The 13,524-nt window shown below is 44.8% G+C and overlaps 1 protein-coding gene across 1 annotated transcript in view; it reads right to left on the bottom strand.

The window, feature by feature from the left end:
- Window positions 1-6,184: 6,184 nt before the first annotated feature.
- Irx3 (iroquois homeobox 3) overlaps window positions 6,185-13,524 on the bottom strand; it is a 41,636-nt gene continuing 34,296 nt past the window's right edge. Inside the window, exon 4 of the mRNA XM_013141256.3 lies at window positions 6,185-6,429. Within this exon, the coding sequence (XP_012996710.3) occupies window positions 6,354-6,429 (76 nt within the window). The 3' untranslated portion in view covers window positions 6,185-6,353. The remainder of the gene's footprint in view (window positions 6,430-13,524) is intronic.

Raw genomic sequence — 13,524 nt, 5'->3', positions numbered from 1 at the left:
CTGGGCATCCCATGGCCCAGGCATGTTGGAATACAAAATTAACTATTACAACTCTCTTGTGCATCTCAGAGGCTGAAGGTGGGCTTCTTGGGAATGGGTTGCCATTTGTCACTGCTGAACTGGTAGAGTTAAAAGCAGTAATAAGGAAAAGAGCATCCAAAGTGCAATCTTCTGCACTTAAGGCTCAAATGCTGTCCATATGCCTGGCTTTGCTGTTCAGCTCCAGATCAGCATCTTTGCAGCTGCGGAGCACACTAGTCCCAGTGGCTCCATAGATCTGTGCCCAGCTGTGCTCATGTACCCTGGAGCTGGGGTCAGTGGCCTGGTGTGGGGTCAGCCTGTCCAGTTATCTCTGAGAGGTTAGGAGAGGAGATGGCAAACTTCAGCCCATGGCGGCTGTTTTGTTAGGAATGTTGTCTAGATGTCCTCCACTCACTAATGCCAGGACAGTCAGGGGAGTACAGGGTCCAACTGTCCTTCAGATGCAATCGTGGTTCCTTTCCCTGTGGCCCGGCTGTCTGAAGGGAGCCATCAGAAACGATGGCTCACAGTGGGCCACTCACGTTCTCACCTCCCGACCTCATGCCTTCCTTTGGCAAAGCAGCAAGAGGCCACACATCCTGGGGGCTGCTTGGGGGAGTTACCCAGGCGTCCCTTTCTAGGGCTACTGGCCCTTAGTAGGGCTAAAACCCCTGGGCAGCTCTTCCTTTTTAAAATTAGTATTTTTTTGCGATGCCTATTAAGTACACGCACCTGACCATCTTGATCATTCTTGCTTCCTCTCCCTCCACACCCCTCTCCCCTCCTTTCCCAGGTCCCCTTTCCTTCTCCACATGTCTACCTCCCTGCTTTGTACCATATCTCTTTACTTTGCTCTTTAAATCATTTATATTTTGGATTTCTCATATTACAGAAACCAGGTGATACTTGGCTTGTGATTCACTTAGCATTACGATTTCAATATACTTCCATTTCCCACAAATGACTCAAATTTATCCTTTTTATGGCTGAGTAGTACTCTACTGTATATCTGTACCACATTTTTTTCTTCATTCTCTCCCCAGTGTTGGGATATAGATTGCTTCCACAATTTAACTATTGGGACTGGGCTGCTTTATAAACTCGCGTGTGCAGCTATCTCTGTAACACGATGGCTTTAACTTTTCATGCAGTGCTTCTTTCATCCACCACCCTGAGGAGCAAAGCAATTCACTCTAGCTCTAACCCTGAAGTACTCTGCATTTGCCAGTCTTGCAGCAAGTACATTCGTGCACTCAGCCAGGGCCAATCAGGATGATATGAGTGAAGCCAGATTTAAGTGGGTGCCAAAAGACTCAGTCATCAGGCAAAATAATATTTTACAAAATCAAAATCAGTGCTCCAAACTCAGGATCGACAGAACATCAGCGCGTCAGAAAAGGCAGCAACAGGAGTGTGGGGGTTTGAAACGAGTGAGGCATGCAGGATGGGGTGGGGTGCAGTGGGGAGTGTGGGGTGTGCAGGAGGGGTTGGGGGAAAAGCTGGCAAGGGAGACCGCCCCCCCACCCCTTCATTTCCTTTTGAACCCATCATTATTGCTACTCCTTCTTTTTCCATCTGTTCCTTCCTGTTGAGGCTTTATTTTATTTTTCATGAATTTTGATGATTTATTTTTGTTTGAAAAAATATAAACCATCTGATGTGCTGGGCGCAGGCTGCAGGCTGCCCCTCTGACAGCGCTTGTTGCAATCACATAATTACTTGTTAGCCCGAACTGTGCTGATTTATGGGGGATCAATCTTGCTGCTGGTCTCTGTCTGAGGCTCCCGTGCCAGGAGCTTGTCAGAGGCACTCACTGGGCTGGGGGACTGGAGGCAAACGGAGAGAGTGTGCTTGTGGCCATGGAGGCCAAAGGACAGTTTTCTTCCTCCACTTTCTAAACCTTCCATTACTGAAAAGACACACAGAGACAGGTGCGGGCAGGGCTCTTCAAGTCTTGGCTCTTCCTCAGGTCACCTGACTGCCCTGCAGGGCCCACTTTCTTCTGGAGCATGCAGAAGTTGTCCCTGAGGTTTTCAGGTGCACTTTTCCTCAGGGACAGCTTACCAAGGAAGATTTGCAAAATTCTTAACTTCAGGGCAACAGGAAGGTTCCAATGGTGAGTGGCAAGAGAAAGCTGGTTCCGAGGAGGCACAGCACTGCAGAGGCTGAGAATGTAGGCTCTGAACTTGGTAATTTCCCTGGGAGTCCTGTTTCAAGTCCTCCTAGGCTGGTGCATGATATAAAAGGTGCTTAATGAATGTGGGCTGATACACAAAGGTCACAGCGCTGCAGAAAGAATCACATGCTCCTCTTCCCCTGCCTCTTCAAGGGTGAATGCCAGGAAAGAGGGTCACATTACTCATTTCTGTATCTAGCACTGTGCTGAGCATGCAAAACAAGGTTAATAATGAAAGGTGGAGATTGGGGGCCTCAGGCATCTAGCTTCTGCCAGCTTTATAACTTTGGATGAGACCCTTTCCCTTGCTGGGACTCGGATTTCTTATCCTGGAAGCAGCATTTTTCAGCATTTGCCCTGGGACTCTAGCGTTGGCAATATGTGTTAGATTTCAAAAAGGCTAAGGGATGAGGAAGAAGCGGTCTGTGGCCATACGTGTTCAGGAGGGCTTGGGATACACAGTGGAACCCAAGTTCCCTTGCAGGACTTCTCAGAGCCTTGCATGCGCTGCGTTTCCAGTATCTCTGGCCTTGAAGCTCACCCTGGAAACACGATTAGAAGGAAGCCACTAAGGGAAGTGCTGACCTCCATTACATACCCTCCACAGTGCCTCTGTGCCTAGATGGGACAGATGAGGTGGCCCAGGAGCAGGTCACCATTTCACTGAACTCATCATCCAGTGACCTGAGAGGGCAGGGCAGGCGGAGGGCAGTCAGGAGTTCTACAGGACTCAGAGCATCCCTGGCGGACACAGTGGCTTCCTCAGCAGGGCCAGGGTTCCAGCTGCCAACCTGGGAGCTCTGAACTTTCAGGTCTGACAATGGGGGCTTTGACGAGGATGAGAAGGACTTGAGTGTACAGGAAAGCAAAACACCCATCAGAAAGTCAGGCCTCCTAGTAATCAGATGGGGACTCTCTCATGCAGCTAAAGTCCATGATTTCTGTAAGACTTTCTGAGAGGGGGTGATTGGGACATGGCAGTGGCTATTGGAAAGGGAAATAGGGAAGGAGCTGTTTTTTCACTACTTAGGAGAAACATATATGAAAACCTGGATGGAGCAAGCACATGTCGTGAGTTTGATCCCTGGTACCGATAAAAAAACCAAAAACAAAACAAAAAAAGAAAACCTGGATGGAGTGAGTGAGTGAAAATGGCAGATGCAAAGGTCCTGAGGCACAAATCCCTCTGGTCTGTTCAGGGACTGGGAGAAGCCCACAGTGACTTGAGTGGAGGGAGCAAGAGGAAGAGATGGGAGAATGAAATCAGAGAAGCCCCTGTAAAGCAACATATAAGGCTGTGTAAGAACTTGGGTTATATTTTCAAAAAAACTTTCTTGAGACATATTTTCCATATCATAGAATTTACCCTTTTCAAGTGCACAATTCAATGCTTAAAGTAAAGTCACCAAGTTGTGCATCCATCACCCAAAGTCCATTTTTGAGCATGTTCATCACGATCCTCTAGGCTCCCTGGGGTACCCTTACTGTCAGCCCCCATCTCCGGTAACCACTGATCTACTCTATGGTCTCGACGTTGGCTTTTCTGGACGTTCCACATTCGTGGGAGCTGTGAAGCCTGTGCTCTTCTATCAGCTTCTCTGGTCGAGCAGCACAGTTTTGAGACGCGTCCATGTGACCACACACATCGGAGCTTGTACCTCTGCACCGACGAGTGGCATTGCAGCCTAGTCGTAGGTCAGGCAGTGACGGGGTCCCTGCAAGGCCTGGTGCATAAGACCGGCTGCACCCAGCGGCCCCTGTGTGGGTCACAGGCTGGCAGGGCGTTGCCACGTGGGGCCAGTTCTGCCACTTGCTGACTCCTGCCTGTGACCACTTATTTCACCTCTTTGAGCCTTAGATCATTTTTTTTATTATTTATTTTAGCTGTGGCAAAATAAGCCTAACATAACAGGGGCTGTTTTAGCCCGTGCTAAGCGTACAGATCAGTGGCCCTAAGTACACTGGCGAGGTGGTGCCCCAAACTGAAACTCCATGCTTTTCCAACATCCATTTCCTCCTCCCTCTCTCCAAACCCTGGTCTTTACGGTTCTACTGTCTGTTCCTAAGAATCTGATTGCTCTGGGGACCCCAGATGTGTATATATGGTTTTTGTCTTTTTGTGCCTGACTTATTTCATTTAACATACTATTTCCAAGGTTCATCCATGCCATAGCCTGTGTCAGATTTTCCTTCTTCTTAAAGGCTAAATACTATTCCATTGTATGGACATACCACATTTTGTTTATTCATAGATCTGTTGATGGACATTTGGTTTTTTTCCCACTCCTTGTAACTATTGTGACTAACAGCACAACATGAGTAGACACTCACTTTGAAAATGATACAATTGTCACAAAAATCAGGTAAAAGGATTCACATGATGTGCTTAGCACAAGGTCTCACAAAGTGTTGAGGGGATATTTCCCTTTATGATGTAATGATAGTAGGGCTGGTATTAATAAAAGTGATCTGTAGCCAAACACTTGATAGAGAAACTCACAGGCTGCCAGCTCAAAGGAAGGACGAGGGGGATGCCTTTTTCTTTTTAAAAAATATGAGCAGTCATGCGATATTCATCTTTTCGATTTAGAAAATCAAGAAGTAAAAAACACCATGGATCATCTGGCCACTTGAACTGAGTTTCAATTTCCTTCTAGAGCAGAGGATTAAGCAGACCGCATTTCAGTAGAACAGAGGGAAATTGGGAGAACTGGGGCTTGGGGGCCAGCTGGGGGCAGAGGAGTCTGGCGGAAGCCTCTCTTTTCAGAGAAATCATGCGGGTGTTTCGCTTTGGAAAACTCGGAGCTTGACTGGCTCAGCCAAGAAGGGATGCATTTTTGGCTTGGGCACTGAGAGAGAGAAATTAAAAAAAAAAAAGGAAATATCATTTCCTTAACTACTAGGTATTAATATCCTGTTTAATTTAATTTCAGCTTTCTGTGCTGGTGAGCTCTTTTCCCTCTAACATACAGTGTCAGCTTGGCAGGGAGTTTCTGACAGTATCAAAAGAGGATTTAGCTCTGAACCCTTGCCATGAAAGTGTCTCTCTCTGCGCACAGAAGAGAGCATTGTGTCCTGCGAAGACGGTAATTGAGTGAATGAGGCCCGGCACCTGGGCCTGCCGTGGAGCACTGATAAGGACATAAAGACGGGCTTAAGAGGCCTGCTTGCCAGAGGCAGAGATGCTCACGAGGCCCTGGGAGGAGGGAAGGCCGGCAGTCGCCTCCATCCCCACAGAGAGCAGAGAGGAGCCTGGCTCAGCCTGCAGCCCAGCAGAAAGAGGGACCTGTAGCCCTTCAGCCCGCTGGACAGGCATGGAAGGAGATAAGCAGGTGGCTGTGGGCGGGGCTCGTCCCAGCTGGCTCATGTGCCCTTTCTCTCCTGATGCTTACCCTGCTTTTGTGTTTGGCCAGCCCCCATCGAGCAGGCTGCAAAGGGCAAAGATCCAGCTTCAGCTGCCTGGACTTGCATTCAGTCTTGTCTTGGGGAGCTGAGTGACCACCAGAAGATGGAGACTCCCTGCGAGTCCGCAAGGACAATTTCTAATTTCCCTGGTAATTTTAGTCTGTATCCAGTCACCGGATCAGCCTCACAACCCTAAACGAGATCACTCATCTCTCTGAGAATTCTCGGCCAATCACTTTGCTCCTTCCCTCGTATCAGGGGAAACAAATCCATCCCGGTCCTCCTCTGTGAACACTGACAATTTAGCAGAAAATAACCTAATAGTCAATGCACACTGATCACCCATCCACCTGTTTCCCTGTGCATTCTTCCATCTACCCCCTCACCCTCTCATCTATTCTCATACATCTGTTCATGCATTCATCCACATCCATTCATCCTTTCATCCCATCCCACCCCTTCCGTCCATCAAGCCTGGAAAGCCTGTTATGTGTCAGGAGCTGATAGATAACATTTTAAATGCATTTTTAATGGTGAATGCCATGAACAAGAAGTTGAAGCCTGCATTCCTAGCTAACTGTCTGATTCTGGCTAAGTCACAGCTTTAGAGTTTGCTACAACTGCGACCTTTATTAGTTAGGGCCAGTTAACATTTGAAAGCATAGCTCCCACATGTCAGTGTTTAACAGAATTCACATTTGTTTCTTATTCATGACTCTTGATGGATGGACATCTTTCCTCTATGTGTGACTCAGGGATCAAAGTTCCTTCCATCCTGAAACTCAGCCCTCTTCCAGTCCAGGGCATCCTCTCCGTTCTGCTGGCATCTGGGCAAGAGAGAAATAAGGATGAATTGGGGGATGCCTGGAAGTGGAGCACATCACATCTGCTCACATCCCATTAGTCAGGACTCAGTCATGTGACCCAACAATGGTGGTGGCTGCGTGTCTGGGGAAGAGTGGAGACACGGACCTTCGAGAGTGACAACTACATTAGCTTCTGGGCTCAAAGATGGTTTTTGTTCACAAAGAAACAGTGAGATATTAAATATCAAGAGAAAGAAGTGGGGTTTATTCCCTAAACAGGTAGCTATGTGTTATCTATGTTACCTCCAACTGCAACTGTGAATCTAGTCAGGGGGTCAAGGTGGTGTGGTCAGCAATCCAAGAACCTTTCATGTCTGACCAGGATACTATTCCAGAATGAAAATGGAAGAGTCTGTGTTCTGATCTCTTTAAATATTTAACTTCAGCCCTGTATTGCTCTCACCATCTTGTTTTGACTGATGTCCCTCTATTCTGTTTTGCTTGATAGTACCAGGTTTGAAAGTTTAGGCAACAGCTGTGAAGATAGTGGGATTCATTATGACGCCCATTCTGGTTGACTATTATCTACTTTTGAAGACCTGTAATGTCTCCAATGTTTTGGTTTTGTTCTTTACTGTTTTGTTCAATTTTATTATAACTGATGATAGAGGCAATTCTATTTGAGATAGCAGGAGGAATTATGGTAACCATTGTTGATCACCTTGTATTATGTTTTTACATTATCTATTATGTCCACCCTTTTGATTTGACCGACTCTGTTCTGTTATGTCACATTTGGTTTTACTCTCTTCCAAAAAAGTAATAAGAACTGTGGGAGTAATAAAACCCAAAATGTGTAATAGTCATTGTACAAAAGAGAGGAAAAGAAAGTGGTCTAAACGATATATCTGCATGTATATTTAAGTGTATAAGATAGACAATGATATGACTGAGTTTTGTTGGATCATTGAACAGAACTGTTTGCAGTCTCACTGTTTGAATGTCCACTTTATATACTTTAATTTTGTAACTTGAACAAATATTTCTAAGATGACAATATGTAATCCATTAACTAGTGATTTCCTACTGTTCATTTTGTCTTCTGAAATTCTGTATAACTTGTACTCTTTTTCTGCTTTTTTTCTTTTTCTCCTTAAATAAAATTTAAAAAAAAAATAAATATTTAACTTCAGGAAGAAATGAAACATGATTGTGTTATTTAAACATTACCATCTTTGTTTACCTTATGTTACATCTCGTCTTTTCTAGAAATATGTTTAAGACTATATGTCATAATCATCACTACCGCCACCATCAAGATCATTATTACTCAGTGCTTTCTATATGCCGGGCACTGTTAGGAGTTTTATTTTACGGAAACCTTATAAGGCAAGTATGATTATTATCCCCATTTTGTTGAAATCAGTAAACAAAAGATGTTCATCTAAGGTCACACAGCTATTGGTGATCAAGATGAGTTGGTAGCCCAGCAGCCTCAATGGTAACATGGGGAACATGGACTCAGGGCAAGAGATTTTCCTTAGGGTCCTGTCTGTGATCACTATGTGTCAGGTTTCTCAACCATAAAATGGGGGGTGCCAGCCCCTGTCCTGACTTTGTGGGCAACATTACTGAAGAAAACACTTGAGAGAATACATCTGGAAGCATTGGCCTAGGTAGATATGCTATGGCTGTGTAAAAACATTACTATCATTCGTTTGCAGGTCTTTTGCTGACCTTGGCTTCAGAACTGCAGAAGCAGCATCCAGTGAGTAATTCAGCAAAGTGAGGGCTTATGACAGAACATGGTGTTCAAATGAAGTCCTTGCCTTTGGAATATTGACCTCGGGAGGGGTGGGGGAGCTTAGAAGTTCAGCTCCCTCCCCGGGCCCTGGCAGCTGCTCAGCTGTGTGTGTTTTTCTAGCTCCAGGAGAGACAAACCTCATCTCCACACTCCAGATGTTCCCAGCCCTGCAGAGCCGTCATCATCTGCTGTCAGGCTCTGACTCTTTGGACTATATTCTCCGGTAAGTTCCCTGTGCCCTGCTTAGCTTCACTGCAGGGGAATGTGGATGACACACGAGTGTTTTTGTTTTCTTTCTTAAAGAGTACAGAAACTATAAAGAATACATGGATCTGCTTAACATCTGGATCTGCCTGCAGATACACAAGAGTGGGTGAGACAGGATCATGGGTAGCTGATCTGCAGAAAAGGTGCGGTCACCTCTGCTGACCACATACCTGTGAGGTGACACAGTGCTCACTATGCAAGCAGACCCTAGTGCCCTCCTGCTGGGCCAGGAGAGAGGGTTGTTTCTGTTTTCTGGAGATGTGGGGACCTTTTCCCTTGGAGTCTATCTGGTTCTGTCTGAATATTGGAGGGAAAATGTCTAATATGCTTAACATCTTCATAAATCCATTTCACATTTAGAGAGATGATTTATCAGAATTGATTCTCCCCAAACTGGTTCTATTCTCCCTATGGACTTTCCTGCAACTTCCAAATGTTTATAGGGTGGATTAAACAACCTTGAGGTTATAAAATACAACTGCAATTGAAATATAACTGTCTAGGGCTCAGGTATCTGACTACTGATAGGTGTTGAGTGCTACTTGCTAAAACATGCAGCTGACCTGCTTAAATAACTAACTAGGTCCCAACAGTCCTGAGGAGGTTTCTAGGATTAGATCACAGCCTGGCAAAAGCCAAGAAAGGTCTGGAAAAGTCCTTTGAGGATTTTTACATATTTTCCCCTTTTTGCTTCAAATCCATCGGATTAAGCAACTGATGCAAACTTTGGACCAAATTAAATATTTCATTAACTCATATTTTTAAATCATAATCAGCTGGAGGAATTCAGATTTGCGACTGGTCCAGAAGAACATTCTTGAGGCTCTTCTGAGTCTCACCAAGAACAAGGCTAGTGAAACGAATGACTGCCATTATCCTCTAAGGAAAGTTTTGTTTTTGTCTTGGCTTCAGGCTACTCTGTAGGTTAACTGGCACATGGGAAAGAAACTTACCAAGTTACCTCTTGGGACTGTCAAAATATTTATTAAACCAAGATGTAAATGTCTCTCAAACATTATGTCTGCAAGACGTTCCTCTGCAATAAGAAGCACAGAGGATTTAGGTGTCCTGTCATCAATGAAGGCAATACTGTGACCCAGGAAATACCACCCTGAAGGCCTTTGTCCACATCTGTCCCCTGATGTTAGGAGTTAGACAATGCTTCCACAGGGAGGCCTGGAACAAAGTAAAATGGGAAAGTTCAGCACCACTGTGGATTCTCCTTCTGTATTTATTCCATGAACAAGGAGTTTTGTCCTCCGGAGCCTGGTGTTGGAATGAACTTGCTGGCCAGGTAAAGTCTTAAAAGGTAGGCTAATGCCAGGTGATTCTCTCAACTTGTGAAATCCCATCCTTTTACTTGGCCATATTTTCCAAAGAGAAGACAGCTAATGGGAGTAAGTTCCTTACATTAAAAATATACTTGCAGTTAACAGCACCAAACCACTTAAGTTGGCAGCAGACCAATTATTAATGAGATGAATGGCCTTTTATAAATCCCTCTGCAGCCTCAGGACAAGTGACGGGTTTATAGTCCATGCATTAGGGAAACATGGTTCCTTCGGGGTTATAATTATGCATAGTAGCTGGCAATTTGGGGGTTATCACACCAAAACTGGTTTTTCACTGGGTAAGTTGTCCTGTGCTGCCGTGGCCATGGCGAGTATGGCTCTTTCCATTGTCCTTTCTAGCTGTTTGCCCTTGAGAAAGTCCCTAGGGTTTCCTTTTTAGTTTTCCATGAAGTTTGGTTGTGATTGCTATCTCTAGTTTTTACCTGCCCAGCATCCCTTGTCCCTTTCTTTTGGTAACAGCATCTTGGTTTTCCCTCCCAACTGTCAGTCTATTTGGTTTGGGGGAGACTGACGAAGTCTAAGAACGGACATGTGACCTAGCCACTGCCAACTGAAATTCAAGTGTCTTTCTAACTTGAGCTACAGACTCAAACCTAGTCAAAAACAAAGAAACTCACTTCCCTGGCACCACCTAAATGACTGTTTTTTGTGTGGAGCAGATCTATACATTTTCACTCTAGTGCTCAACTTGGTCCATGTGTGGCAATGCTTGTAAGTCAGGAGTTTTGGAGGTTAAATTTCTGTAAGACTCTTAAAAATATTTGAAAGAAACTCATTCCTTTTCTATGACAAGCTACAGAACATAGAGTCCCACAAACTCTTAGCTGGTAGGACAGAAAAGCACCAATTTAATGGATAACCTCCTAGACTTTTACTTATAGCTACTGTAAAATATAGTTCTCAATATTTAATGGCTCAGAACATGCACAGCATTTTAGCTTTCATTCATGTTGAGATCCTCTTGATAGTTGGTAAGAGGTGACTTGGTGTACAGGCTCTTTCAATCTGGTGGTTCCACGACCTCCAATAGCTGTTGAGTGCCCATACATTAGAATTTTGTGTTCTGACAGGAGGAGGTAGGAAAAGAAAGCATAGAGTTTCTTGCTAAGAAACTCCTTCTTGTTGGGAAGGAGAGTGGTAGTACACATCTGTTCTGTCCACACATGCTATTGGCCAGAACTCATTCACATGGTCATCCAACTGCAAGGGAGGATGGGAAATATAGTCCAGCTGGTTGATAGGAAGAAAAGGGGAAGCAATGTTAGTAAACAAAAACTAGCTAGCTTCTGCTATGCTCTAGTAACACAATTACAAGTTGGTGGCTAAGTGGAAAGCACATAGTTGTGTGCTTTCTATGACCACAGGAATCACAGGTGTGCTTTTTTTTATTTTAAAGAGGATAAAACAGAATAAAACCAATAGAGTAAGAACAAACTAGAGTAAGAGACACAGGACTTCAAAACAGTATGAAGTCAAAAATAGTTACCATAATGCCTCTTGATGTCTTCCAAATAGCTGCAGATAACTTTGGACATAGTAAAAATCAAACAGAACAGAATAGAATACAAATAATAAAAACAAATAAAGACAATGAATGCAATAAAGGATTCCAAAACAAGCCTACAGTAAATCCAAAATGGCTACCATAATATATCTTGCTGTCTTTGAAATCACTGCTCTTGCCATTGCATTTGACATATTCAAACAAAACAAAAGAGAATAAAACCCAACCAAACAAAACAATGGAAACAATATAGGACTGCAAAAGAAGACCATAGGGAATCAACAATGGCTGCAACCCTCAGAAGGAGATCCCCCCTAGATGTCACACTGTGTGCTGCTACGCTCTGAACCTATGCTCAGACCACTGGCCCTAGACCTGCAATGTTAGTGAGACACCAAAGCACCACAGGCATCCAATTGCATTTCACCTCCCTAGCTACCATCACAGCCTGTGTTTCTCAAGATAAGCCTGCCTTTTGGGTGTATGTATGTTGGAACTTCTTGTATTCCAGCCTGTGTGCCAGAAAGGGCTGAGATCTGCTGGTTCCCAGTCCAGCGGCAGCCTGTGCATGGCACTGGTTCCCAGACTGGGCTTGCTTGCTGGTGTGGCTTTGTTCTCTCTACCCTCAGTCCGCAAATGGTGCTGACTCACAGGGAGAGGCTGGGATCTGTCTGTTCCCAGTCTGGTGGCAGCCTCTGTGCACGGCTCTGGTTCCCAGATTGTGCTTGCTTGCTGGTGTCCAGGTGAGCTTTCTTTTGGGGACTGAAAAGAAAAAAGAAAAAAGAAAAATCCAGCCATTTCTTGGACTTTCTGGTTCCATATGATTGAAAATACTTAGATATTACAGGCTTCTTGGTGTCCTTTATGTCACCTTTGTCTTAAATGATTTACTTGGTATTGAGTAACAGAGTTGAAGATCCAGTGAGATTCTACTCAGAATCAGGGTTACTTTAGCTGGACATAGTCCAGCACATACACTATGTGTGCCTTTGTTTATGACTGTCTCAAAATCTAGTCCCAAAGAAGGCTGCAGTTTCATATCTGTCAAATCTTCTTAGGGCTCCACTCTAGCTTTATGGGTGACATTATATGTGTTCATGAGAAAATCATTTCAAGGGCTACAAATGAGTTCTTTAGTAATACCCAGGAGTCATAATGTCTGTGACATAATGAACCTTCCTAAATTACAACCTACACTAATTAGATCACTTATTGCTACATTCCAGGCCCTGAAACAATTTGCTTAAAGTGATAGTTACCTCTAATGAAAAGATACATAACGGAAAATGTCAGCAACCTTTTAAGTCCCCCACGACTTATCATGAGGACTGTCTAGTGCAAAGTGCTCATGGAGCAGTGTCTTGTGTCACCATTTCCTCCTAAATCAGGTGAGTATTTTACCATCCCGTGGACAGAGAGAGCATTCCCTAGAGAAGGATAATTAGGTAAAGGTTGGCTACATTCTTCAGCCCTCGTCCTCTGCTCTGCTCTGCACCCTCCTCCCAGTGCACACTGGGGTCAAAACTGCCAGCATCTTGACTAGAAAGACCCATGCTTGTTAACTGCAGGGGACACATTCTTAGTCTGTTCCCCCTCTACCTGCTAGAGATAGCATGCTTCACAGCTGCCTCCCCAAGGGGATTGCATGGGGCCCGGCAACCTCTGGGATCCTCTGAGGATTCCAGTTTTGGAGCTGATGGTACATGAGGTCTATGTTGGTATCAGTTCAGCAGGCAGGGTCTCAGTAAGTGATAGTCAAGATCGTTTGAAAAGATCTTCATAAAACAGTTTATACCTATGAGGAAATCCACGGTTGTAACCGTGGAGATGTTGTCACCCCTAGGCCCAAGTGTTAAGGGGAAGGAGTGATTATCAGAAGAGTACGATGAGCAGAGTGGGCCATGACCTTAATTCTCTGACCTTGAGCCATTTGCTGAGGTCCATGGCCTGTTTTTGGTGCCCCACAAGGAAAAAGTTTGAGGCCAAACACCCTGCTCCCTCCTCTTCTGTTTTTGGCCCTCTCTGTTCTCTGGCCAGATCTCCCTGGGGGCCAACTCTCCTGCTGACTCTGTGTGCTGAACAGGGATGAGGGTGGCTGGGGTGCACACAGGAACTCTTTGATTCTGACCTTTGGAATCACCTCTTGGCACAGAACAGAGGTGGAGCACAAGGAGCAGGTCTGGGGAGGG

This window comes from Cavia porcellus, unplaced genomic scaffold, assembly GCF_034190915.1.
Source record: "Cavia porcellus strain 051 isolate PalLab524CR breed Dunkin Hartley unplaced genomic scaffold, mCavPor4.1 scaffold_4, whole genome shotgun sequence".
In the NCBI taxonomy this organism is placed as follows: domain Eukaryota; kingdom Metazoa; phylum Chordata; class Mammalia; order Rodentia; family Caviidae; genus Cavia; species Cavia porcellus.
This window is presented reverse-complemented; position numbering and strand designations above follow the sequence as displayed.